The 27,045-nt window shown below is 34.5% G+C and overlaps 1 protein-coding gene, 1 long non-coding RNA gene and 1 other non-coding gene across 3 annotated transcripts; 1 reads left to right on the plus strand and 2 right to left on the minus strand.

Annotated features, from left to right (window-relative positions):
* The first annotated feature begins 6,175 nt into the window (after positions 1 to 6,175).
* On the plus strand, positions 6,176 to 7,233 carry LOC130973197 (uncharacterized). The gene is made up of 3 exons (XR_009084048.1): positions 6,176 to 6,259; positions 6,469 to 6,515; positions 7,159 to 7,233. It is a non-coding gene; the product is annotated as an uncharacterized LOC130973197 (long non-coding RNA).
* Positions 7,234 to 17,219: 9,986 nt separating this feature from the next.
* Positions 17,220 to 17,327, minus strand: LOC130977222 (small nucleolar RNA R71). Its single transcript, XR_009084924.1, has one exon. It is a non-coding gene; the product is annotated as a small nucleolar RNA R71 (small nucleolar RNA).
* A 4,199-nt stretch (positions 17,328 to 21,526) lies between these two features.
* On the minus strand, positions 21,527 to 23,279 carry LOC130974889 (L-ascorbate oxidase homolog). The gene is made up of 2 exons (XM_057899728.1): positions 21,925 to 23,279; positions 21,527 to 21,827 (listed from the first exon to the last, which is right to left on the minus strand). The coding sequence occupies exons 1-2, from the start codon at positions 23,277 to 23,279 to the stop codon at positions 21,527 to 21,529; spliced, it is 1,656 nt and encodes a 551-aa protein (XP_057755711.1).
* Between the last annotated feature and the right edge of the window lie 3,766 nt (positions 23,280 to 27,045).

A 27,045-nucleotide genomic window follows, 5' to 3' on the forward strand; every position in this document is an offset into this window, starting at 1 on the left:
GAATTTAATGTTGAGGAGGAGAGTGCACAACCTCCAAAATAATTTTTGAATAAAGACTTTGAGGGAATGGAGCAAGAATTGATTTCCCTTGGTAATGAAGATCATGCATCAAACCTTCTTGGTGATGAATCCTTTGGACTTAAAGAACCTTCTCCCGATAAGATAGAAAGCAATGTGGAGGTAGATTTCTCTCATCCTCCCATTTATGATTTGAGTGATGGAGAAGAGTTAGATGAAATTGACAAACAAAGGATTGAAATTGAAGAACTTTTTGAAGGGGTGAGAGTTGTCAAGGAAGAACACAAGAGAGTAAAGCTTGCAAGGACATTGGAAACACCTCTCCTCAAGCCATCACCATCCATTCTTTTATTCAAGTGGGTAAAATTCTTAACCTTAAACTTTATTTTTGCACTTGAATATGGTTTGCTTGAGACGGATGGGCAACTTAGAGCTCCTTGTGGATTTAAGAGCAAAAGGGATATGGTTAGTGGTTGTCATTGTAAATCAAGGTTCATAATGGTTGCATGTTCAAAGCTTAATAGCAAGGTTTGGTGTAGAACTAGATTGCTTGGGTCTAGGAGAATCTTTGGTTGCTTAAATGAGAATTCTATGGTCATTCCACTCGGATGGATCAACGAAGATCGACTAGAAGACGGGTGTTAAAATAAAGTGTGTGATCCCAGATTACAGGATGAGGATCAACTTTGGGAGCCGTTAGCTTGTGAAGAACTCCATCAAGGCTTAGAGGCATTACTTTTGAATGATGGAGCTTACTGGAGATCCATGCATTGGTGGATGTTCAAGGATGGATTCAAGCACAAGCCACCATGATGAGGAGCTCCCCATAGGTCCAACTTAAGGACAATAAACAAAAGTTCTAGGCTAGAGACACCCCACCATCGTAACATCTTTTCCTTTTCTCTTTTGTAAATATTGGTAGAAATTAGTTTGATTTCATATTTTGATTAGTTAGTTGAGTCTATTTGGTAGTTTAGTATGTTAAATAAGGTTTTATGGTATTTTGGTAGTTGTTTGGAGGTTTGGAATGCTTGGTTTGGTGCAAGAACTTAGAAAAATTTTGAAAAGCACAGCACCAACCCACGCTTACGCGTCACCCACGCGTATGCGTGGCATCAAGCTTTTCGACCATCAATGCGCACGCGTGCCTCACGCGTACGGATTCAGAAGTTCCACCTTCCATACATTCACCCAAAAGTTAGGCGATTTGTGTGCTGGAGTTGTGCATTTCGCACAAACCAAGCCACGCGTATGCGTCACACCACGCGTACGCATCGCCGCTCTAAATAACTCACCACGCGTACGCGTGACCCACGCGTACACGTCGCCGCCATTTCACCCATCCACGCTTACGCATCGCTGGACGTGCGCGCGTGGATTGCCCTGTTTCAACACTTCTCTTTTCTTCTATTCTTTCCAATTCTTACCTTCTCCTCTCTTCTTCCCTTCTTTCAATCATCATCCAACACTACCAAACACCATCCAAAACCATTTCTTTTAGTTAGTTAGTTAGTTAGTTAGTTGTTTAGTTAGTTAAATTCTCATTTAATTTTCTGTTTTTCATTATAAGTGTTGGATTATTAATATTGTTGCTGTTTATTGTTGCTTATTAACTTGATGCTATTTTAGCATAATTATTCTTGTTATTCATTGTTGGATTCTTTGTTGAGGTTATAATTTTCCACTTGGTTTTGAGTTCTTCATGCTTAATTTTACGCATACCAGGTGAATGAAAACTGCCCTCAAGCTTCTTAAATCTTTTTGAATTGCATGATTTGGCCACCATGTGATTTGAATCCTTTTCTTTGATTAGGAAATTTATTGATGGATATTTTGCATTTATCTTAATGCATTGTGTTTCTTGATCATATGCATCTATATGTTATATAATTTCTTGAATGCTTTTGTGCTTCTTTATTGCTTGTCTTAACTTACAAGTTTAGAGTATTTCAAGCACACTAGGATTAGTGTAGTGCATGCTTATTTTGTGTAAATTGTGACAAAGCTTTTCATGCTAGTGTGCGTGTGTTCTAAACTGCGCGTAATTCAGAACTCACCCACTCTTTTCTTCAAAGTCATACTAATTCACTCACTCCATTCTAGTGATTATTACCTCATTCCAACAATTTACGCTTCCTTGATTTTGCATTTACTTTTCTCACTATCCTCTTTTCTATTTTTCATGGAGGAGTCATCATAAGCAAAAATAGAAGCGAGAGACAGAACATGCAGCAGCTGGTTGATCCACCAGCTGAAGGTGGCAACCTGTGTAGTCGCCGTACCCCCTTACTCATCTTAGAATGCACCGAGGACGGTGCAAACTTTTAAGTGTAGGGAGGTCGTCCAACCTGTCGGCGTTTTTGGGTGACAAGTTTCTAATCCCAACACTTTTGCATTTCATTTTTTATCTTTTAGGATTTTTTGTTGCATTCTATATATATAATAAGCTTAGTTAAAATAATGAAATTCTCCAAGAAAAATATTCTTTATAGGGCATTGACATGCCAATTGATTTGAGTAAAAAAAAATTCATTAGAACTTGCTTGAATTATATATTATGGATCATGTTTTTGAGCTAAGAATACAAGCATGTGAGTTTTGAGCCTAACTGTGTGGTTACATCTTATAACCACTTATTTCCTTCTTGTGTGCATTATTCTCTTTCTATGATTGTAATCTTTGATTTGTTTGATTCTTTATGTCCATTATTCCATGTATACATGCATTTATATGATTGAGGCCATTGTTTCATTAGCTCACTTACCCAGATAGCCTACCTTTTATCTTCCATTGTTAGCCAACTTTGAGCCTACGATTAACCCACTTTGTTCTTTAATTTTAGCACATTACAAGTCTTAAAGCGGAAAATAATAAATGTCTTTAATTTGGATCTTTGATTAGCTTAGGCTAGTGAGTGTGTGTATCATTCAAGTGAGGAGAAACTTGGGACATTGGTTGAGGTAAAAGGGTATTTTTGTATTTTGGTGAAAATATTGGGAATTGGGTACATACTCATGTGTTAATTAAATGTAAAACCATATGCATTGATGCTCTTGTATATATTTTAGTTTGAAAAAAAATAAAATAAAATAAAAAAATAAAAAGAAGAAAAATATAGAAAAAAATATAGAAAAAGAAAGAAAAAGAAATGCAATAAAAAGGGGACAAAATGCCCCAAAGTAAAGTTCAATAAGAATCAATGCATATGTGTGGTAATCAAAAGAGAATGCGTGAGTATGTGAAAAAGTGAAGAATCGGTAGTTAGGATTATTTAGAATTTTATAGGTTGTTATATAGGTTAGGTAGGAAGTTTAAGTTAATCAATGATCCAAATTTCAAGCCCACTTGATCATATACATCCTACCTTGACCCTAGCTCCATCACAACCTTGTGGAAAGACCTCATGATGATTGTATGCATGCATGAAATAATTGTTGATTGTTAGATGAAAAACAAATCTTGGAAAGCATGATTAGGGGAGAATTGAGTGAATCAATCCCAAACACTTGAGTGACTAGAGCGAATACACACACGGTGAGGGTTCAATTGCTCAATTACATGTTTTCACCTACAATCATCACTTTTCTTGCAAGTTTGTAAAATCTTTTAATAACACAATTCAATTATGGATTTGATTTAATTACTATTACTTTAGCCCTTATGCTTATGCCTTCCTGAAAATTGATTTATTTTGACCAAGTGGATACATTCATTTAGACAGATTGCATGAAGATAGGTTGCATCTAGTTAGTTTGCAATGAATAAATGTTGATACCTTTTGTTTCTTTCTTGATTCTAGCATGAGAACATGCTTGGTTTAAGTGTGGGGAGATTTGATGCACTACTATTTTGTGGTACATCTTGTGCTTAATTTGGGTGGATTTTATCCACTTTTCCCACATTTATTCAATGAAATAGCATGGTTTCATGACTTTCTCCTAATTTATTCTTAAGTGTAAAAACATACTTTTTAGGCCCTTAATTGGTTGATTTTAATTCACCTTTGATTCCACTAGATGTCTTGATGTGGTTGTTAGTGATTTCAGGTTGAAAAAGCTAGGAATGGATCAAATGAGCAAAGAGAAAAGCATGCAAAGTGGAGAAATCATTAAAAATCAAGGATTTGGGATACATTCACCAACGCACACGCGTGGAACGACGCGCACACGTAAATTTGAAGTTTCATGGTGACACGTATGTGTACATGACGCGTATGCGTGGATAGCAAAAAGTCAAGCGACGCGTACGCGTGACCCACGCGTACGTGTCGATGCTCGCACGTGACTTCATTGAAGTGAAAATATTGAGGGCAATTTTTGGGCTTCCCAGGCCCAAATCCAACTCAGTTTCTGAGCCTATTACATGCAGAAATCAAGAGGAGTCAAGGGGGGAAGCACATAGGGGAGTTTTCATCATGCTTTAGTTAGTTTCTAGAGAGAGTAGCTCTCTCTTCTCTCTAGAATTAGGTTTGATGTAGATTAGAATTTCTTAGATCTAGGTTTAATTCATGCTTTGATTTACTTTTCCTCTCTAATTTCTTGTTCTTCTACCTTTGCTTCTCTAGTTTAATATTTTACTTCTTGTAATTATTTAATTTGTTGTTGATGCACTCTTGTTCCTTCTATTTTCCTTTTAATGCAATTTATGTTTGATTTCCTTTATTGTTGATTTGAGTTGTTGTTGTTAATTTCTTGCAATTAGTAGTTGTAGATTTATATTTCTTGCACTTTTATCTTGCTTTCTTTTTATTCCTTCCAAGTGTTTGACAAAATGCTTGGAAGAATGTTAAAATAGATTTTTGTGTTCTTGGCTTGGAATGGTAACTTAGGTGAAATTGAGTTGCTAATGTCCAAGTCTTGATAATTGGTGTCCATTGACTCTAGCTTTTCCTAAATTAATTAGTGAGAAAGTTAGGACTTATGTATTAGGTTTGGTGTAGCTCATTTGACTTTCCTTTACTTGTTAGAGGATGACTTAATGGGATTAATCCTTGCATTTATCATGCTGTGGTTAGCAACAAGGATATAGATTTTTGACCATCAACCCTTGCCAAAACCTTTTATCATTTGAGTTTCTTTTACTTTTTTGTAATTTACCTCTCATGTCTCTTGTTCAAAACCCCAAAACACGTACCCATAACCGATAACAAGAACACTTTCCTGCAATTCCTTGAGAGACGACTCGAGGTTTAAATACTTCGGGTTTATTTTTATTGGGGTTTGTACTTGTGACAAACAAATTTTTGGTTGAGGAATTGTTTGTTGGTTTAGAACTATACTTACAACGAGATCTTCATTTGTGAAATTCCTTACCGACCGACAATATCCGGGCATCACGTTTTTACACAGAAATCTATGTTTTCTGACTCAAAAAAATCCACTAGGTCCAATTATCATATTTAAATTGTCAAATTCCGATTGTTAAATTTTCTAACCATTTTCGTCCATATTCAATTAATTACTTAATTAATTACGATTTGATCGGGTTTTACACTTGGGACCCAAACAATAGGCCTAAGTTGATCTTGCTCGCTTGAGCGTCTTATTGGGTACAAGTATATCTTGGGTTAATATTTTGAGTTATTGCTATAACAAATACTATATTATTAAAAAATTTTTATTACACTACTAGAAAACTAGTTATTATAGACGGATATTTCCGACGGATTTTATCCCACTGAAATACAGAGGGAATTTCAGAGGGATTTTTTGTCGGAAAACAAAAAAAATGAATTAGCATAAATTACAGACGGAAAAGAGAATCCGTCGATAATTCCGTCGAAAAAATTAATTTTTTTTAGTGAAAAATAGTTACAGACAAAAAATCCGTCTATAATTAAATAAACAAAACGCTGTGTTTTATTAAATTATTACAGACAGAAAATCCATCTGTAATTTAAATTTTCCGTCGGAAATATATTAGAATAAGGAGATGAGTCAGTTTACTCCCGAATACTTCAGTTCACTTTTTTTCACGTGAATTACTCCCATGCCTTCTCTCTCTCTCTCTCCATTGAAGCTCCATTGACGTCCTCCGCTGTTGCCGTCACCGCCGCCGCCGCGGCTCGCGTCGCACGAGCTCCTTCTACCGCCGCTCTCAATGCGTTTGCTCCTTTCATCGTCACACGAGCTCTCTCAGCCGTGCTCTTGTCTTACGAGCTCCCTCCGCCGCTGCTCTCGCGCTGCTTCTTCTCTCCTCGCCGGAGGTTTGTCATCGTCTTCTCTCATCGCTGTTAGTTCAGGTAGGCCTCCGCCTCCTTCTTTTCCCTAGCCCTAACCCTTCCATTGTGATTCTGTTCCGATTTCATTATCCCTAACCCTAACCCTGTCCCTTCCCTGTTTTTCTTAACCCTAATTCTTGTTCCTTAACCCTAATTTTCCGTTTGTTCTCTCTGGTTTAGAATTATGTTATGTGGATCGATTTTAATCCTAATTTGTTTTTTTTTTTCAGGTCCGCTGAAGGTTACACCATCTATGGTCGAGTGAAGATCCCCAGCAGTATGCTTTGTTTTTCTTTTTTGTCACTCTGATTTTTATTTTCTTACTTTTTAGTTAATTCAAAATCTAATTGTTGGATGGTGACTGATGCGAATAACCATTGCATTTGAATTGGCAGATTTTTTATATTTTGTTCAATAAACTTTAGAGTGTATCTGATAATGTTAATTGAGTGGAATTCAGCAAGGTTTTGCTAGAGTTCATTGTGGTGTGCATCCATTCCTTTGTGTGCATCCATTCCTTGCATCCATTTCTTGTTAATGGTGTGCATAAATTTGTTTGTAGATTTAGGAACAAAAGACTATATAATTCCTGGAAAAGTGTCGAATGTCAAAGTCATACTCAATGGTGGTCAGAGAGTTACTTTTTTTAGGCCTAATGGATATTTCTCATTGTATCCTTTAATTTACATCTTTATTTTAAACTCATTTCAATTTGCATGATAACTGCTATTACAATAATAAAGAAAGAGTGGAATATATTCTTAGCGTGGTGGATACTTTCCTTGAATCTACAATTTCCACCCGTGATTCCTCAGAAAACCAATTACATTAGAAAAGTATCTCTCTTTTAAAATTAAATGCGAGATTTAAACGCTTTGTTAATTAAGCTCGTCGTTTCTTGTTTGTTTGAATGGTTGAAGAGCAATCGACGAAGATAAGGAAGAAGATCGTACCACAGATTAAGACAACGCTGCTATCACTATCACTGTTAAAACTTACTCTTCTCTAATTTTACTGGTAAGTCAACGAAGACTAGTTAATTTAATTGTCAATGCTCACTACTGTTCGTTATTTCATTACTCACCGTTAAATTGATTTAATTTGATAATTGCAATTGAAATGATGGTTGATGGAGAATAATGATAATGATAATGCCACTATGAACGAATACAATAGAGAGTAACATTTACAGTGTGATCTCTCCTGCGACAGTTATTGGAAGAAGCATGAGTTATGGAAAGGACAACATAGAAGCTCCTCGGAGCTCCGGTGACATCGACGACGGAGGCTCCTCCTCCAGTCCCTTTGATATTGCCAGAACAAAAGATGCTTCCGTTCAACGACTCAAGCGTTGGAGGGTATATCTCTATATCCCTTTCTCCTCTTAATAATTTTTATATTTATTCATTTTCTTTTTTCTTTTTAAAATTCAGTGTTTGATATATTATATTCATTTGAAAATAGAGGTACTAGTTAAAAAACAAGAAGCTGAAATATTTTAGGATTATTTCATTCTTAAGTGTTCTAGGATTTGCAAAGCAAGTTTATAGAAACCCCTCTCTCATAAATTTGCCATTGATTCTGAGGTCCACAGTTGTAGTTTTTAAGATATGAGATTAAACTAGGTTCTTTCATTTATCTTCTTTAACTTTCCCCCCCCCCCCCCCCCCCCCCCCCCCTTTTTCTAACTATAAAATTTGACAAATTGAGAGAACAAGGACCTATCTACACATGAATGTTGCATTTGACTATTTTGAACTTTGAGGCATTGAAAAAAGTGAAGTAATTACATGATATAAGCTCCACTTAGCACAATATTTGGGATCTCTGGTTCTATTTATATCAGCTTGCGATTTGTGAATCTCTTCCGAAACATTGTACACCAGAGGATAGGAACAGGTGAAATTCTTGGGGGCTAACTTTGCTCTAGTGCCGTTGCTTTATCAAAATTGGATCAGCATTGTAGGAAGTGTTACATGGAATACTTTTCTATATTTACAAGGAACAAACATGTAGTTCTGTCAAGAATAACAAACCTGTTAGGTATTCATCTTTGTACCAATCCATTTAATGGAGACTAGACTTGTCTCATCCATATTTCATATTGACAAACAAACTTATGGTTCTTTAGCATACATTGGTTCTAATAATGTTCAAGTAAATTGCAATCTATTGGCAGTGTCAAGACTTGATCATTGCAGTCTAACTAAAATTTGCATTGTTTTGATTATTGTCTTTCATCATCCCTTATACTTTGTAGCTGTACTTTCATTTTGTACCTATATCTGTCTTGTATTCCAGAAGTTGTATCTAAAATCATGCTTCTTAGCAAAGGATGGTTGGAAGTGAGTCAAGTGACACTTCTATTAATTTTACTTCCTCTCATCTTCCACCTGAAAGCGCACTTTTTTTTGGCAAATTTCTGCCATTATAATATTAACCTTTCTATCAACTAATGCCACAGATGGAATTTGCCTTTCACAGTTGTACCAACTGCTATTGGAACAGCAATGGATGTTAACCTGAGCAATGCATCTCTAGTTTTTATGTCTGTCACATTTGCTACAATGGTAAGTAGGATTTATTTTCTTTTCATGTTAATTTAGATAAATGTCATTTTGAGTTTATTTTCCTGTTTTAATGGAAGTAATCATCCTTCCGGACCTTAATTGCATTCCTTTGCTCTTTTCAGTGTAAATCTGCTGCTCCAATTTTTCTACTTCTGTTTGCATTTGCTTTCAGGTGAATTTCTTGTAATTACCTCTGTAAATTATGTGATTATTTGAGAAAAGAAAAAATTAAATCTTAAGGAGCTTCTCCAAGAAAGAAAAGAAAGAATGTGCTTGTGTGCTGCATGCATAATCTTGTGTTTGTTCATAAATACTTGTTGAATCTTTTACTTATGGTTCTGATTATGCACTTCATTTTAATTTTTATTGGGTAGATAAGATACTTTATTGATTTTGATTAAGAACTAACAATATGATAAAAAATAATTTTGAATATCTGCGGAAAACAAGTTTTAGCTTGTGTTTTAGGATTCTGTTGGGAGGATGTAGAACATCTTTATGAGTAAAGTATTTTGAGTCTCTGAGACCTTTTCCTATCGAAATATTATCTGTCAATTTAAGTGTTACTTGATTATGCTAGGGTTCCTGCTTTATAGGACCTATACCTTTATGTTGCATACCCTGTTACTTTTTAATATTGAATTCTGATCTCTACCTTGTGGTCGGTAGTTCTCTTTGTTTATGACAATCTATCAATTTTATTTGACAAGCTGCGCACTAAGAAACTATAAGGTCATAGTGGTCATATGTAGTTATGTACCTTTGTTCTGATTTCTATTTCATATTTTGTAAGATTATTATGAATGCTTCATGAAATTGATTGTCAGACACTTCTTTTACAGGTTCAAGCTAATTTTTGGTTATTTGCAACTTGATAATCAGCTTCCTTTAACATTAATGCATGTGCTCTTGGCACCAGAGCAATCCCCTGATGTGCAACACCCAGTGTTCAAGATGACAATTACTATGCAGAATGAGAATAAAGATGGTATTCAAGTTTACCCATATGTTTACATACGGGTATGTTTTACCTTATTTGATGCTAAAAAATTGATCTTGGATATTCTAAAATATTTAAATATCGGGCTATCTATTATTCCTTTATATTTGACTGACACTATAGGTAACTGAGAAATGCTGGAGACTTGATATTCATGAACCTATTATCTGGGCTATTGTGGACTTCTACAATAATTTGCAGCTGGATCGATTACCTAAAAGTTCAACTGTCACAGAAGTTGATCCAGAGATACGTTTTGAGTAAGAACCTTACTTCTTTTTTATGTCTTCTTAATTACAAATCTTTGCATTTTTTATTTTTTATTTTTTTCTGCCGAGACTTCCAAGTATATTCTAGCTAGTTATATTTTTTGTTGGACTTCCAATTTCCTTCATCAGCATCAACCGGGCTCAGTGCAATTCGCTGGCAAAGCATTCATAATCTAATCTTCATTGAAAGGCTATACATCTAAATTTTTCTTTTACAATATTGCAAATTTTGTGTGTGCACTCACGTCACGCGAAGGATGTTTGGTTAATTCAGATGGTTGGACAAACAAAGGCCCTCTTTAATAAGTCACTTGGAATATAATCCATGCAAAATCCTTTTTTTCTGGATTAGTTAAATTGCATCCGTTAGTATTGATTAGCTTATTGTTTTTTTTACCATGGTTAAAAAGGGCTTTTTCATGAATACCTAACAAACTATTCCAAGGTTGCTCTGTACAGCTTATTTAAATCTAATGCCCCTTTTCTTTTGCATGAATCGGATCTTTTATGAAGGGAGGAAAATGCATCTACTGTTTTTGCATTATATATATATATATATATATATTCTTTCTTTTTTGCCAAAAATTACAGTGGTAACTGGGATAGGTTCTTGATCCACGGAGGTCAAAAGTAAAAGTAAGTTTCTATTATTGAGTTGTAAAGATTTTAGAATTAAATTATTGTGACTATAATTGGAAGTTTCCTACCAGGTCCCCTGGGAATGTTTTTGTTGAAGGCGATGCTTCTAGTGCCAGCTACTTTCTCGCAGGTGCAGCCGGTGGGATTATCACAGTTGTAGGCTGCGACACAAGTAGTTTACAGGTATGTGAATCCAATGAACTCTTATGATATGAATCCTGATCAGATTATATTTTTCAGTGGAGTCATTTTGCATTTCGCTTAAAAATGCCCTGGGTTTCTCTTAACTTGATCCTTCTCTTAACTATAATTTCCCTAGTGTTGTTGAATCTTACGATGAGTTGTATTTGCTGAACCGTCTGAGGTTTTTTGGCGTGTGCGCAGAATCATCCTGCTGTTGTTGTGCCTAGGCTTCCTGCTGGTTTGAATTTGCTTAGTCCAGGTGAGTTCTTTTAAATGTTCTTTTTCATTCCGCACTCTGTGAAGAACTCCTTAATTATTTTATTTTTGTTCTGATCTCTGTTTGCTTTTGTTGTTCTTTCTATTTTTCTATGTTTTGATTCTTTGGCATAGATTGATTTACTCCAATTCCAATTCGGATTTTAATTCTATTTCAGTCAGGAGATGTCAAGATTAACTTTCAATGTGGATCGGAGCTTGATGCTGTTAATGCAACTTAGTTATCTATTAATATTTTAGATTATTCTATCTTTAAGTGTTAAGTGTAATTTGTGACATTCATGTAACATTGGGATGGTCATCTTATTTTTTTTTGGGTATTTTTTTATTAAGACAATGAGGTATTGGCCAATGATGTTGAAAAATAACATCCAATTTTATAGGTATCATGTAATGAATATTATGTTTATTTATGTGATTTTTGGCTTTTTTTTTTTCAATTTACAGTGTTTGATGGAGTAAATTTAGAAAACAAATTTAAAGTATTCATTTTGCAATGAAAAAATTTAAAAAAAATTCTATTTTATCTTACTGACGGATTTACAGACGGATTTTCTGTCTGTAATCAGAACGGGATGATTTTTCAAAGTTCAAATTACAGACGGAAAATTTGTCGGAAAATCTGTCTGTAATTACAGATGAAAAATCTGTCGGAAAATCTGTCTGTAATTACAGACAGAAAATCTGTCGAAAAATCCGTCTGTAATTATAGACGGAAAATCCGTCTGAAAATCTGTCTGTAATTACAGACGGAAAATCTGTCGAAAAATCCGTCTGTAATTACAGACAGAAAATCCGTCGGAAAGTTCGTCGCTTTTGAAAAATGGATAGAAAATTTACAGAGGGAAAATCCGTCGGTAACTGCTAAAAATCCGTCTGTAATTTTTCGACGGAAAAAAATCTGTCGATAAATAATTTCCGACGAAGCTTTTACAGAGGGACAAAATCCGTCGGTAACCAAAAATCCGTCTGTAATAAAGACTAAATCCGTCTGTAAATCTATCTGTATTAATCCATTTTCTAGTTGTGTTATATTTAGTATATATAAAAGTTGAATATACTTACAAGATATTTTTCAATTTAAATTAAGAAATTTTTTAATTTTTCTCTATTTTAGTTTTAAATATTATTTACTAATGCAATAAAAAGTTAATAACAATAATAATTCACATAATTAAAATAGATCATCCTAATATATTAATGACATTACATATATCAAAGATTTTTATATATGAAAAATAATTTTTTTGTTTTTTGTAAAGATAATTTATGTGTAAACCAATTAATCTTTATTTATAATGTATAATTTGTTGCATAATTTTTTCTCTTAATATGGGTAAATATATGAATTTAATATACAAAATATTATTTATATTATTTAACATACAAAATAAATAACTTAAACCATCATCTAGAACAATACATATAAAAGTATAAATATCTATTTATTTATTAGTATTAAAAAATATATAAATAGTATAAACTGATTTTTTTGGTAGAGAAGCAATAATAAAAGTTATAATTAAGTTAATTACATAATAAAATAATTATGAATAACTTCTTAAATAATAATAAAAAATAGGGTTAAGTATTTTTTTCGTCCCTAAAGTTTTGGGTGAAAATAAAATTCGTCTCCGACCTTTTTTGTTATTAAAATATCCTCAACATTACAAAACGTTATAAAATCATCATTTTGTCCATAAATAACCTTTTTTGGACAATTTTACCCTTAAACAAAAAAAATCTCCCCATCCTCACCAATAATCCCCTGCATCATCAGTCATCACCACTACCACACCACTCTTTAATCTGAACCCACTACAACACTAGATTAAAACATTCTTCTCGCCGCTGCTTTCAGCTTTCTTGTCGAGGCCATAAGCAATGGCGGTAGCAGTAGGCTCATTGATGATTTGCATGACATTGAGGCCAGAGATGACGTCGGCATCTTTTGTAGCTTGACGTTGGGAGTCATTGAAGTAAGCAGGGACAGTGACCACGACATTCTTGATGGTGGAGCCTAGGTAAGCTTCTGCAATCTCCTTCATCTTCATGAGAACCATGGAGGAGATTTCCTCAGCGGAGAATTGCTTTTCCTCTCCCTTGTAGTTTAACATCATCATGGGCTTGTGATGAGCGGATAATTTATACGCTTTTTGGCATTGTTTTTAGGTAGTTTTTAGTATGATTTAGTTAGTTTTTAGTATATAATTTTTAGTTTTTATGCAAAAATCACATTTCTGGACTTTACTATGATTTTGTGTGTTTTTCTGTGATTTCAGGTATTTTCTAGCTGAAATTGAGGGACCTGAGCAAAAATCTTATTCAAAGGCTGAAAAAGGACTGCAAATGCTGTTGGATTCTGACCTCCCTGCACTTGAAATAGATTTTCTGGAGCTATGGAAACCCAATTGGTGCGCTCTCAATTGCGTTGGAAAGTAGACATCTTGGGCTTTCTAGCAACATATAATAGTTCATACTTTACACGAGATTTGATGGCCCAAACTGGCATTCCGAGTCAGCATAAAAATTCTGGCATAAAACACCCAAACTGGTATAAAAGCTGGAGTTAAACGCCCAAACTGACACCAGAGTTGGAGTTTAACTCCAAGAGAAGCCTATGCACGTGAAACCTTCAATGCTAAGCCCAAGCACACACCAAGTGGGCCCCGGAAGTGGATTTCTGCACCATTTACTTATTTCTGTAAACCCTAGGTTACTTTTACTATTGTATTTTCATTCTTTTGATCATCTTTGATCTTGGGATCAGATCTTTGAACCCTTTCTATTGTTTCATGTTATTTGGGAGGCATGGCCACTTGGCCATGCCTAGACCTTGCTCTTATGTATTTTCAACGGTGGAGTTTCTACACACCATAGATTAAGGTGTGGAGCTCTGCTGTTCCTCATGAATCAATGCAATTACTATTGTTTTCTATTCAATTCAAGCTTATTCTTGTTCTAAGATATTCACTTGTACTTCAACCTGGTGAATGTGATGATCCGTGACACTCATCATTATCCTCCCTTATGAACGCGTGCCTGACAACCACCTCCGTTCAATCTGCGAGAGCTTGAGTGTGTATCTCTTGGCCTCCTGGTTCACGATGCATGGTTGCCTCTCCTGACAACAGAGCTTCGATTCTGTGCAATCAGAGTCTTCGTTGTATAAGCTAGAATCACATGGGCAGCATTCTTGAGATCCAGAAAGTCTAAACCTTGTCTGTGGTATTCCGAGTAGGATCTAGAATGGGATGACTGTGACGAGCTTCAAACTCGCTAGTGTTGGGCGTAGTGACAGTGTGCAAAATGATCAATGGATCTTATTCCGACATGATCGAGAACCGACAGATGATTGGCCATGCAGGAAACAATACAGAACCATTTTTCACTAAGAGGATGGATGGTAGCCATTGACAACGGTGATCCACCTACATACAGCTTTCCATGGAAAGGAGTATGAATGATTGGATGAAGGCAATAGGAAAGCAGAGGCTCAGAGGGAACAAAGCATCTTCATACGCTTATCTTGAATTCCCACCAATGGATTGCATAAGTATTTCTATCCTATTTTCTGTTCTATTTCATTTTTCAATTATCAAAACCCCACATCCATTTGAATCTGCCTGACAGAGATTTACAAGATGACCATAGCTTGCTTCAAGCCGACAATCTCCGTGGGATCGACCCTTACTCACGTAAGGTATTACTTGGACGACCCAGTGCACTTGCTGGTCAGCTGCACGAAGTTGTGTATCACGATTTTATGTACCAAGTTTTTGGTGCCGTTGCTGGGGATTGTTCGAGTTTGGACAACTGACGGTTCATCTTGTTGCTTAGATTTGGTATTTTTCTTTTTATTTTCTTCTTTAGAATTTTTAAGAATGAATTCTAGAGTTTCAGATGATGCTTTTATCATCACAGGAGCTAGTTGATTCCCATCAATTTGGCTGTTGTATGCAATGTCTTGCTGAAGCTTGGCTGACCATGTTTAATCTTTTTAGACTGAAGATTTAGACTAACATTGCATGATTCCTGGAATTCTTATTAAAAATTTTTAGTTTCTTATTTTTCTTTTCCAAAAATAATTTTCGAAAAAATAAAAAAATCATAAAATCAAAAATATTTTGCGCTTCTTGTTTAAGTCTAGTGTCAATTTTTAAGTTTGGTGTCAATTGCATGTTTTCTTTTTTCTTGCAATTTTTCGAAAACTTATGCATGGTGTTCCTCATGATCTTCAAGTTGTTCTTGATGATTTTCTTTGTCTGATCTTTAAATTCTCTTATTTGGTGTCTCTTGTTGTTTCTCATGTGCATTCTGAATTTATTAGTGTCTCTAGTATGAAAATTTCTAAGTTTAGTGTCTTGCATGTCTTTCTTTTCTTAAAAATTTTCAAAAAAATACGTTCTTGATGTTTATCTTGACATTCAAAGTGTTCTTGCATGCATTGTTTATTTGATCTTAGTTTTTCATGATTAGTTTCATTTTGTTGTTTTTCTCTCTCATCATTAAAAATTCAAAAAAAATTCAAAATTATGTCTTTTCAAGTCAATAATACAGAGAATTGAAGATCCAGAACATACAGCAGAGGAATCACAGAGAAAAAGCTGGGCGTTCAAAACGCCCAGTGAAGAAGGAATTCTGGCGTTTAAACGCCAGCCAGGGTACCTGGCTGGGTGTTTAACGCCCAAAAGGTAGACAAGTGGGCGTTAAACGCTAGAATGGATACCATTCTGGGCGTTTAACGCCAGGATAGCACCAAGGAGGAAATTTTGTTTTCAAATCATATCTTTTTCAATTTTTCAAGTTTTAAAACTGATTTTTCAAAATCTTATCTTTTTCATATCTTCTCATATCAATTATATCTTTTTCAAAATCAAATCTTTTTCATTTTTTAATTTTTTTCAAAAATCCTTGCTAACAATTCATGTTGTGATTCAAAAATTTCAAGTTTGTTACTTTCTTATTAAGAAAGGTTCCATATTTGAATTTTAGAATCATATCTTTTAGTTTCTTGTTAGTCAAGTCATCAATTTTAAAAATCAAATCTTTTTCAACCATATCTTTTCAATCATATCTTTTTAAAAATCAAATTTTCTTCAATCATATCTTTTCAATCACATCTTTTCAAAATCATATCTTTTTAAAATCAAATTTTTTCAATCATATCTCTTTTAATTTGATTTCAAACTTTCTTTCTCTAACTTCTTATCTTTTTAAAATTATTTTTAAATCTTTTTCAACTAATCACTATTTCTTATCTTTTTGAAAATCACTAACCACTTTTTCAAAAATCTTTTTAATTTTTGAAAACTCCCTCTCTCATTTCTTTCTATTTAAAGACTATCACTTCTCCTCTATTATCAATTCAGACTCTCTCCCGCTTAATAAGTTTGAATTCTCTACCTCCTCCTTCTATTCTTCTTTTCCTCTGACATATCAAGGAATCTCTATACTGTGACATAGAGAATTCCGTACTTTCTTTGTTTTCTTCTCTTTCATATGAGTAGGAACAAAGATAAAGGCATTCTTGTTGAAGCTGATCCTGAACCTAAAAGGACTCTGAAGAGGAAGCTAAGAGAAGCTAAAGCACAACTCTCTGGAGAGGACTGACAGAAATTTTTGAAAAAGAAGAAGACATGGCAGCCGAAAATAACAACAATGCCAACAATGCAAGGAAGGTGCTTGGTGACTTTACTGCACCTACTCCCGACTTCTATGGGAGAAGCATCTCTATTCCTGCCATTGGAGCAAACAACTTTGAGCTTAAGCCTCAATTAGTTTCTCTGATGCAACAGAATTGCAAGTTTCATGGACTTCTATTAGAAGATCCTCATCAGTTCTTGGCTGAATTTTTGCAAATCTGTGACACTGTTAAGACCAATGGAGTTGATCCCGAGGTCTACAGACTTATGCTTTTCCCTTTTGCTGTAAGAGACAGAGCTAGTATATGGTTGAACTCACAACCTAGAGATAGCCTGAACTCTTGGGAAAAGCTGGTCAATGCCTTCTTAGCTAAATTTTTTCCACCTCAAAAAATGAGTAAGCTTAGAGTGGAAGTTCAAACCTTCAAACAGAAGGAAGGTGAATTCCTCTATGAAGCTTGGGAAAGATACAAGCAATTGATCAGAAGGTGTCCTTCTGACATGCTTTCAGAATGGAGCATTATAGGTATCTTCTATGATGGTCTGTCTAAGTTATCCAAGATGTCATTGGATCATTCTGCAGGAGGATCTATTTATCTGAAGAAAATGTCTGCAGAAGCTCAGGAACTCATTAAAATGGTTGCAAATAACCAGTTCATGTACACTTCTGAAAGAAATCCTGTGAACAATGGGACAACTCAGAAGAAATGAGTTCTTGAGATTGATACTCTAAATGCCATATTGACTAAGAATAAAATATTGACTCAACAAGTCAATATAATTTCTCAGAATTTGACTAGATTGCAAGCTGCATCTGGTAGTGCTAAAGAAGCCTCCTCTAAAGGAGAAGCTTATGACCCTGAGAATCCTGCAATGGAAGAGGTGAATTACATGGGATAACCCAATGGAAACACCTACAATTCTTCATGGAGAAATCACCCAAATTTCTCATGGAAGGATTAACCGAAGCCTCAACAAGGCTTCAACAACAATAATGGTGGAAGAAATAGGTTTAGCAATAGTAAGCCTTTTCCATCATCTTCTCAGCAACAGACAGAGAACTCTGAGAAGAATCGCTCTAGCTTAGCAACTATAGTCTCTGATCTATCTAAGACCACACTAAGTTTTATAAATGAAACAAGATCCTCAATTAGAAATTTGGAGGCACAAGTGGGTCAGCTGAGTAAGAGAGTTACTGAACTCCTCCTAGCACTCTCCCAAGCAATACAGAAGAAAATCCCAAGAGAGAGTGTAAGGCCATAACCACGTCCAACATGGCCGAACCTGTGGAGGAGGGAAAGGCAGTGATCCCCAGTGAGGAAGACCTCATGGGACGTCTACTGACCACTAGGGAGTTCCCCTCTGAGGAACCAAAGGAATTTGAGGCTCATACAGAGACCATAGAGATTCTATTGAACCTACTTTTGCCATTCATGAGCTCTAATGAGTATTCTTCCTCTGAAGAGGATGAAGATATTACTGAAGAGCAAGTTGCTATGTACCTTGGAGAAATCATGAAGCTGAATGCTAAGTTATTTGGTAATGAGATGTGGGAGGATGAACCTCCATTGTTCATTAATGAACTAAACACCTTGGCTCAGCTAAAGATACCTCAAAAGAAACCAGATCTCAGAAGATTCTTAATACCTTGCACCATTGGCACCATGACCTTTGAGAAGGCTCTGTGTGACCTAGGGTCAAGTGTAAACCTCATGCCACTCTCTGTAATGGAGAAACTAGGTATCTTCGAGGTACAAGCTGCAAGAATCTCACTGGAGATGGCAGACAATTTAAGAAAACAGGCTTATGGACTTGTAGAGGATGTCTTAGTGAAGGTTGAAGGCCTTTACATCCCTGCTGACTTCATAATCCTGGACACTGGGAAGAATAAGGATGAATCCATCATCCTTGGCAGACCCTTCCTAGCCACAGCAAAAGCTGTGATTGATGTTGACAGAGGAGAGTTGGTCCTTCAAGTGAATGAGGACTACCTTGTGTTTAAGACTCAAGGATCTCCTTCTGTACACATGGAGAAGAAGAGGAATGAAATAACCACTCAAATCGTCAAGATAATTAATCCACCACAAATTGAAGCTCCATTTATTAAGGGTCTGTCGCTAGCTAATAAATTGCTACATACACAACGTGGGATTCGAATCTTTAATACTTATTTAAGCAGAGGAATGAAATAACCACTCAACTAACTCAAATTAGTTAAGATAAATACTAATTATTTTTTATATTTTTAACATTAAAAATCGTCAAATTTTTATTTTAATTATAACTTCGTAAAATATTTAGAGTGGTAATTATTATATATATTTTCTGATTAATTTTCTTTAAACAAAAACTTCAAATATTTTTTGTTAGGGATGGCAAACAGGCCAAAATCTGCTGAGTCGGCCCATGCAATTAGCCAAAGGCAGGTCAATTTAGAAATTTGAGACCACCATAATAAAAAAGTGCGCCTAACTAACACTGCCTAACCCATAAATTTTGACAGGTTTCGGCGGGGCGGGGCAGACTTACCTAGCAGGCCCTCCATTCTATTATTTTTCTTCCAAAAACTTGGTTAATATTTATATTTATTAGATATTTAGAATTATAAAAATTTTAATATTTGTGAATTTAAAAATTATAATTTTTTTTGTCTTTAGAAATTATAAGTTAATTGAAATATTTGAAAAATTATATATTTTTTAATATTTAATGGTTTAAAAAAGTAAAAAACATAAAATTGGCGGACTTGGCCTGACGATCCGCCATTAGGTGGGACGAGGTAAAAATTTGGGACCGCCTTATTAGGCGGACCGTGGGGAGGGCTTTTGGCAAAACGGGACGGGACAGGACGGACTAGTCTGTTTGCCACTCATCCATCCCTAATATTTATGTATTATCTCGTACATTACACTGAAACGTATACTGATATTATTAAAGTTTTAGTTTTCGTCTTAAAAAATTTTAGTCCTCTATGTTTGCATTTTTTGAAGATATTAAAAGAATTGAAATTTTGTATCACAAGATTGAAATTTTAATTTTAATCTTTGACCACTAAACATAATACTGAATTATAGTATTATTAAAGTTTTAGTTTATATTTCAAAAGATTTCAGTTCTCTATTTTTATATTTTTTTAAAATACTAAAAGAACTAAATTTTGTATTACAAAACTAAAATTTTTTAATTACTAAATATAATACTTGACTACCAAACATAATAAATTTCAATCCTCAAATTTTAATTTCACACTCTACAAGCCAAAGCTATCTAAGTGAGATCAAAGACATACAATGGACTAAAATATAAATGATGCTAGTAATTATATGGATGAAGATGTAATTTTGACGCAAGAAATATAGGTCAATATCGTATGAACGCTGGGAAGATATTGGCAAGATTGATGAAAATTTATGTAGACAATGATATTGACTAAGGAGTAGGGTATTTTAGCTAAGCATTTGATGTCAGGATAGCAGCTTTTTAATGGTTATTTTATTATAATAACTGTTATAGGCTCTGATGTCTCCAACTCTCCATGGATACTTCTTTTGGCAATTTCTATGAAGCAATGAAAAATTTTCACAGCTGAAGAAGGGCTTAGACCAAAAAGAATGATATCACGCTTCTAAAGTAACATTTTGTAACTCTAATACACTCGAAGACAATTTTATAACAAAATTAAGATTATTACGGAGTAATTACGGTATATAACGATACAAAAAGTGATTATAATAAAAAAATAAAATTATTACGATGCAAAATAATATTTTATAATAATATTTATTAATATAAAAACTAAAATTTATTACAAATTTATAATAATTTTTTGGTTGTAAAATATTTTTTTATAATAATATAATTTATTATGTCATGAAATTTATCACAAAATATAACGTAATTTTATAATATTTTTTATTCTTTTAGTTATAAAAATAACGTTTATTTTACAACAAATTTTTTTAATACGGATTATATATATATAAGTTTGTCAAATTTTATTTATTTTTGATTAATTGATATATTAATTAATTTATTGACTAAATCAATATTTTATAATATATATAACTAATTCAGACATTTTATATTTTAGCGAATATTATTTTAAAATAAAAAATATCAAAGTTAGTTCCACAAATTTAACTACAAATTAATTTTATAAATTTTTCAACTAATATGCAACGATTCTAATAAAAACTAGTTATCGACTATTATATATTATTTTATATAAAAGTTACTTTAAAAAAAACCTCTCATTAACTTTAAATATCAACAACTAATATAATTTAAACAAGAGTTAAACCAAATTTAAAAATATTAGAATGTCACAGATAATATTTTTTAGAGATTTTTTTTCACGAACGACAGGATTTTTTGGATATTGAATTAATAGATAACCCTAAAAATTACTAAAACTCTTTAAAAAGTATATTCAAATGCATATATGGTTTAAATATTTTCATTGTCAGTGCAATATTAAAAAATTCACAAGAGCTTGTTGAATTTTCAACTAAAACTTCATTCAAATAGAGTTTTTTTTGGCACAACAAAGAAATACAAAAATTTTTATTTTGTACACTAAAATCAGCTGATGTATTTATGTATAAATACATGTTTAATTCAATTTTAACATGTATTTTATACTAATAACTGATTTTAGTAAGATTTTAGTGTACACCTAGTATAATGTAATGGTAAGAAATAATAGCTTAGTGATAAACTGGAGCTGGAACTGGCATATCCTTTACGATACCGCAGACTTGCTGGGTGAGGGGAAGGTTGTACTCATCCCTCAAGGACTTTTCTGGTGACAAAACGCTAACGTACATCTGTTGTCCCAAGTAGCGGTTTTCGGCATTCTCAGACCTCAAGTTCCACATTCCGGCGTTGTCGAATGTCAACAAAATGGCGGACCATGAGTTAGGGAACACTTGCACGGTGTGCCTGCTCACAGCATCAAGAAGGTTGTAGCTCTCCCTCTTGTCTGGGCTCCACCTTCCTTCCTCCATGCTACACAAGAAATATGTAATTTATTCGTCAGGAAATCTGAATTTGATGTATTTGTATATAAAATACATGTATTATTAGCCGATTGAGTGATACTTACCCGACAAGGAAGAATGAGTAACCGTCAAGGTTGTAGGACTGGACGGACACGGTGGGGTTCTCAAAGACGATCTCAACGAAATCCCTGAAGGTGGCGTTGAGGACATTAGGGGCGACGGTGATCTTGTTGATGTATTCAGCGGGGCTGTCGCTGATGAGGTTGTACTGGAAGACCTTGTCACCAACACCGTAGTACTGAGCGAGCTTGAGTGGAGTCTCGGGATCAACATGGGAAACGCCATTGATGGCATACCTGAGCTTGCCACTATCATCCCTGGCAACAGAGTTAACGATCTTGATAGTGCGAGTGATGTTGATCTGACCGTAGTGGTAAGATCCCTGAGGGTTAGGCCTGGCAGCGCTAGCGGTAAGGTTCCACCTGAATGTCCTGAACTGGTTGAGAGACCAGAACCAGGTGATGGGAGCAAGTGGAAGGAACAATGAAGCGTGTTTCTTGGCTCCTTCGTAGCTAATGATGGCTTTTCCCTCAAGGATGTAAGAAGTGAAGCGAGTTGAGGCAATAACGGCGTATTCCCTTGGCTCCTGGTTGGCGGTGATGAGAACGGTGAAGCACTGTCCGACGTGGACGTCGAGAGACTCGTAGGCGTTCTGGACGGTGTGTGAGCCTTCAGTCTCAACAAGTGTCATGGGATGACCTTGGATTCTGAAGTTCAATGAGTCTTTGCTACCAACGTTGCAGATTCTCAATTTGTAGGTCTTTCCAGGCTTCATTGTGAATTGTGGTTTGTTATCTCCATGCAAATGTTTGACATTTTCACCGTTGATAAGGACACCATTAGGCATTCCGAGGGAGCCGCCATTGTCAAGGATCTGCTTCAAGGCCGTGTGGCTCTTGGCGTAGTAGTCACCAATGAGGAACCAGTGCTCAGCCTCGGGATCTGGGTACGGAACTGGGATCAACAACCTGCTGAAGATTCTGAGACCACCAATACCACCAGCGGTTCTGTGGAGGCCAAGGCTTGGGTAGTAGAAGTAGGTACCAATTTGGTCCTTGACCTGGAACTTGTAGGTGAAGTTGGTGCCAGGAAGGATGGGGCACATGGTACCTGGGGTACCTTCTTGCCATGAGTTCTTCCTGTGTTGGATTCCGTGCCAGGTGAAGAGGAGTGGCTCGTCGAGGTTGTTGAAGACATTGACAACGATGTTGTTGTTGCTGGAGCAGTTGATTTCAGGGCCAGGGAACTGGTCGTTGATGAGGATAGCTTGTTTTGGAGCACCGAATGGAGAAATGGTGCCATAAGAGACATTCCATGTGTAGTAGACATATGGATCTTCAGCAATCACAGTTGCAGCAAAGAGGCAAAGCATCACCACTGAAATAGCTGCACGAGCCATTTCTAAAGATATATATTTCTCTCTTTTGGTGTTTTTTCCCCTCTTTTATTATATATTATTCTCTTACAGGCAAGGAAAGATCAACTCTTTTGTGAGTATCTCCCTCCTTGCCTTATTGATAGTGGGAAGAAGCTAAGAGATAGATGAATGTTTTTCTTCTTCTGATTTGGTTAGTGCCTTGCCCCTTCCCTTTTATACACCTTTTGGGGTGAATACTTGCCATTGGTTTCTTCCCATGTTGTGCTTGGTTCTCCTTGCACTTCGCTCCACCATAATATATATAGTCATTACGGTTTTATGTTTGCTTATTATTAGTCTTCCGTATGAGTTGTTAAGCGTATAAATTGTTATAAATTGATTTCTTTTCTTAAGATTGAAATGCAAATGTTATGATTGTTCCCATGTCAAATATAAAATATTTAGTTTCACTTCAAGATTCATGTTAAATATAAATTATTATTATTTTTTGGTGTTCATATTATCAAAACTAATTAAGATGGTGAATTATATTTATAATTAAATTATGTTTAAAATCTTCACTAGCATCACATATAGATTTTTCTTTAAAAAAATAAGAAACTCTTAGTTGAAAAATTAAAAACCATTTGTGTATTAGTGTAAAGTAAATTTATAATAATTTTTTACTTGTAAATTATTTTTTGTAATAATATGATTTATTGTGTCATAAAATTTTGTTATAAAATATAACTTAATTTTGTCATATTTTTTATTCATTTAGTTATAAAAACATAACGTTTATTTTACAATAAAATTTTTTTAATACAAATTACATATATAATTTGTCAAATTTTATTTATTTTTTATTAATTAATATATTAATTAATTTATTGACCAAATATATTTTATAATATATAATAAGATAAATAATTCGAACATTTTATATTTTAACGAATATTATTTTAATAAAGTCAACCACAAGTTAACTCTACAAATTTTACATAGATTAATGTCATCAATATATCAATGAATTTTGCTAAGAAGACAACGAGAAATGAATCTTAACAATGTGTACAATAGACTAGTTATTTAGCCCAATATGTTAAAATTAATTATTAATAAAAAATTAGACTTTTCATATAAAAATAATAACTAAAAATATTATTATTTAATTTTTTATCTACAGATATCTTAGTCTTCTTAACCAGAGACTTTTGTCAACTTATGACTTTTTTGTAAAAAAAAATTTGATTTTATAAATCTTTTGTGCCATGCATAATTTATACTATCAGAACAACGTGAACTATAATTTCAAAAAAAATTATTCCCATAATGTTATTACGGATAAAAATACTAGTTGTAATATAACACACAAATGCACTAATGCTAACTTAATACATAAATGATGCACAAGTGAACTAATGCTAACTTGATGCATAAATGAACTTATGCTAACTAATGCCACTGGTATGATGAAAACTGAACTAATGTAATTTAACAAATTCTAATACAATACACAAATGCACTAATTCTAACTAATGCTAACTAATGTGAGAAAACTGAACTAATGCAATTTAAGAAAAAAAAAGTAGAAACAGAACAAGCCCAATTTTTGCAATTTTAATACAAATAATCTAAATTGCAGAATACAACAAGTTAACTAGATTTCAAAATACAAGCATAATTTTATAAACTAAATTCTCATAAAAGAAGCATAATAGAAGTATAATTAACTAAATTCTCAAGGACCTATTTATCCTTCAAACTTTATTTGTAAAATGATGTCAAGGACTTATTTGTCCTTCAAACTTTATTTCTCTTCCAGCGTGGCACCGTAACGAAAATTTGGACATCGTTTCATCCACGTCAGCCAGTTCCGTTTGGTGTATGAGAGGCAAATAGACGGAAGGATTAAATTGTCCTCCGTTTGTTAAAGTTAGTGACTTTTTTTATTTAAATTTTGTTAGGGATGTATTTGTCAAAAATTTAGAAAGTCAGGAAGCTATTTGTCTTTTTCTCTTAACTAAATAATGGTACATAGTTAATTTATACTATTAATCAGTATAAATACAAGTGTATATCTACTGATCTTTTTTTCAAATTGGAGTATATATATTGTATATTTCTAATTTGGTCATGAAAAATTGAAATTGAAGTGCAAGAAGTGCTTTGATCAGAATGTCCGTAAGTTGATGTTTGCTTGAAATGTGTACCAATTTGATAATTTTAGAAGCAACTTTTTCTCAAATAAAGTGGTAGTCGATTTTAATGTGTTTGGATTTCTCATGCAAGGTTGGATTGGTAGACATCTGAATGCCTAATATGTTATCACAAAAAACTATGGCTGATTGGACCTCAACGTGCATGAATTTTAGCAAAGTAATGAGTGAAAGAACCTCACAAAGAGCATTTGCCAACGCTCAATATTCAGCCTCCATCAAGCTTCTGGAAATCACATCATGTTTCTTGCTCTTCCACGATATCAGAAAATCACCCAAAAATACGCAAATACCAGTGGTGGATCTTTTCGTGTCTAAATAGTTACCCCAGTTTGCATTAGTGTACATAGTGAGTTGAATTTGGACTTAGACAAGAAAAGGGGCTCTTGTCCCGGTGCAGCTTTAAAGTAACTAAGGACACGTGAGTTGTATTCAAACGGGGAAGGCGTGGATCAAACATAAACTGGGCCAATTTCACTATAGAAGTAATGTCTGGCCTGGAAATAGTCAAATACATGAGGCGGCCAATCAATCTTCTATAGTGGGATGGGTTAAGTACGGGATCACCTTCACCAGCTCGAAGTTTCAGAGTCACATCCATAGGCGTGGTGGCAGGCTTACATCTGAAGTAACTTGTCTCTTCCAATGACGACATCGCATACTTTCTTTAAGTAAGGGAGATGCCATCTTTAGAGCGTGCGAGCTTTAAACCCCAGAAAAAACTTGAGGTCACCCAAGATTTTGAGCTTAAAAATTGAGTGGTGTTTTAGCTTAACACTGTCAACTATCTCTTACTTGAGGATGATGAGCGGATAATTTATACGCTTTTTGGCGTAGTTTTTAGTAGGATCTAGCTACTTTTAGGGATATTTTTATTAGTTTTTATGCAAAATTTACATTTCTGGACTTTACTATAAGTTTGTGTGTTTTTCTATGATTTCAAGTATTTTCTGGCTGAAATTAAGGGACCTGAGCAAAAACTGATAGGAGGCTGACAAAGGACTGCTGATGCTGCTGGATTCTGACTTCCGTGCACTCAAAATGAATTTTCTGGAGCTACAGAACTCCAAATGGCACGTTCTCAATTGTGTTGGAAAGTAGACATCCAGGGCTTTCCAGCAATATATAATAGTTCATACTTTATTCGAGTTTAGATGACACAAACTGGCATTCAACGCCAGCTCCATGCTGCATTCTAGAGTAAAACGCCAGAAACACGTCACAAACCAGAGTTAAATGCCAAAAGCACGTTACAACATGGCGTTTAACTCCAAGAGAAGCCTCTGCACGTGTCAAGCTCAAGCTCAGCCCAAGCACACATCAAGTGGGCCCCAGAAGTCGATTTCTGCACTTAGACTTATTTTTGTAAACCCTAGTAACTAGTCTAGTATAAATAGAACTTTTTACTATTGTATTAGACATCTTTGGAATATCCTTAGATCATCTTTGAATTGGTCTTTTTCCCTATTTTCGAATTCACATGCTATTTGGGGAGGCTGGCCATTCGGCCATGCCTAGACCTTGCACTTATGTATTTTCAATGGTGGAGTTTCTACACACCATAGATTAAGGTGTGGAGCTCTGCTGTT

This window comes from Arachis stenosperma, chromosome 4 (assembly GCF_014773155.1).
Source record: "Arachis stenosperma cultivar V10309 chromosome 4, arast.V10309.gnm1.PFL2, whole genome shotgun sequence".
Lineage (NCBI taxonomy): Eukaryota > Viridiplantae > Streptophyta > Magnoliopsida > Fabales > Fabaceae > Arachis > Arachis stenosperma.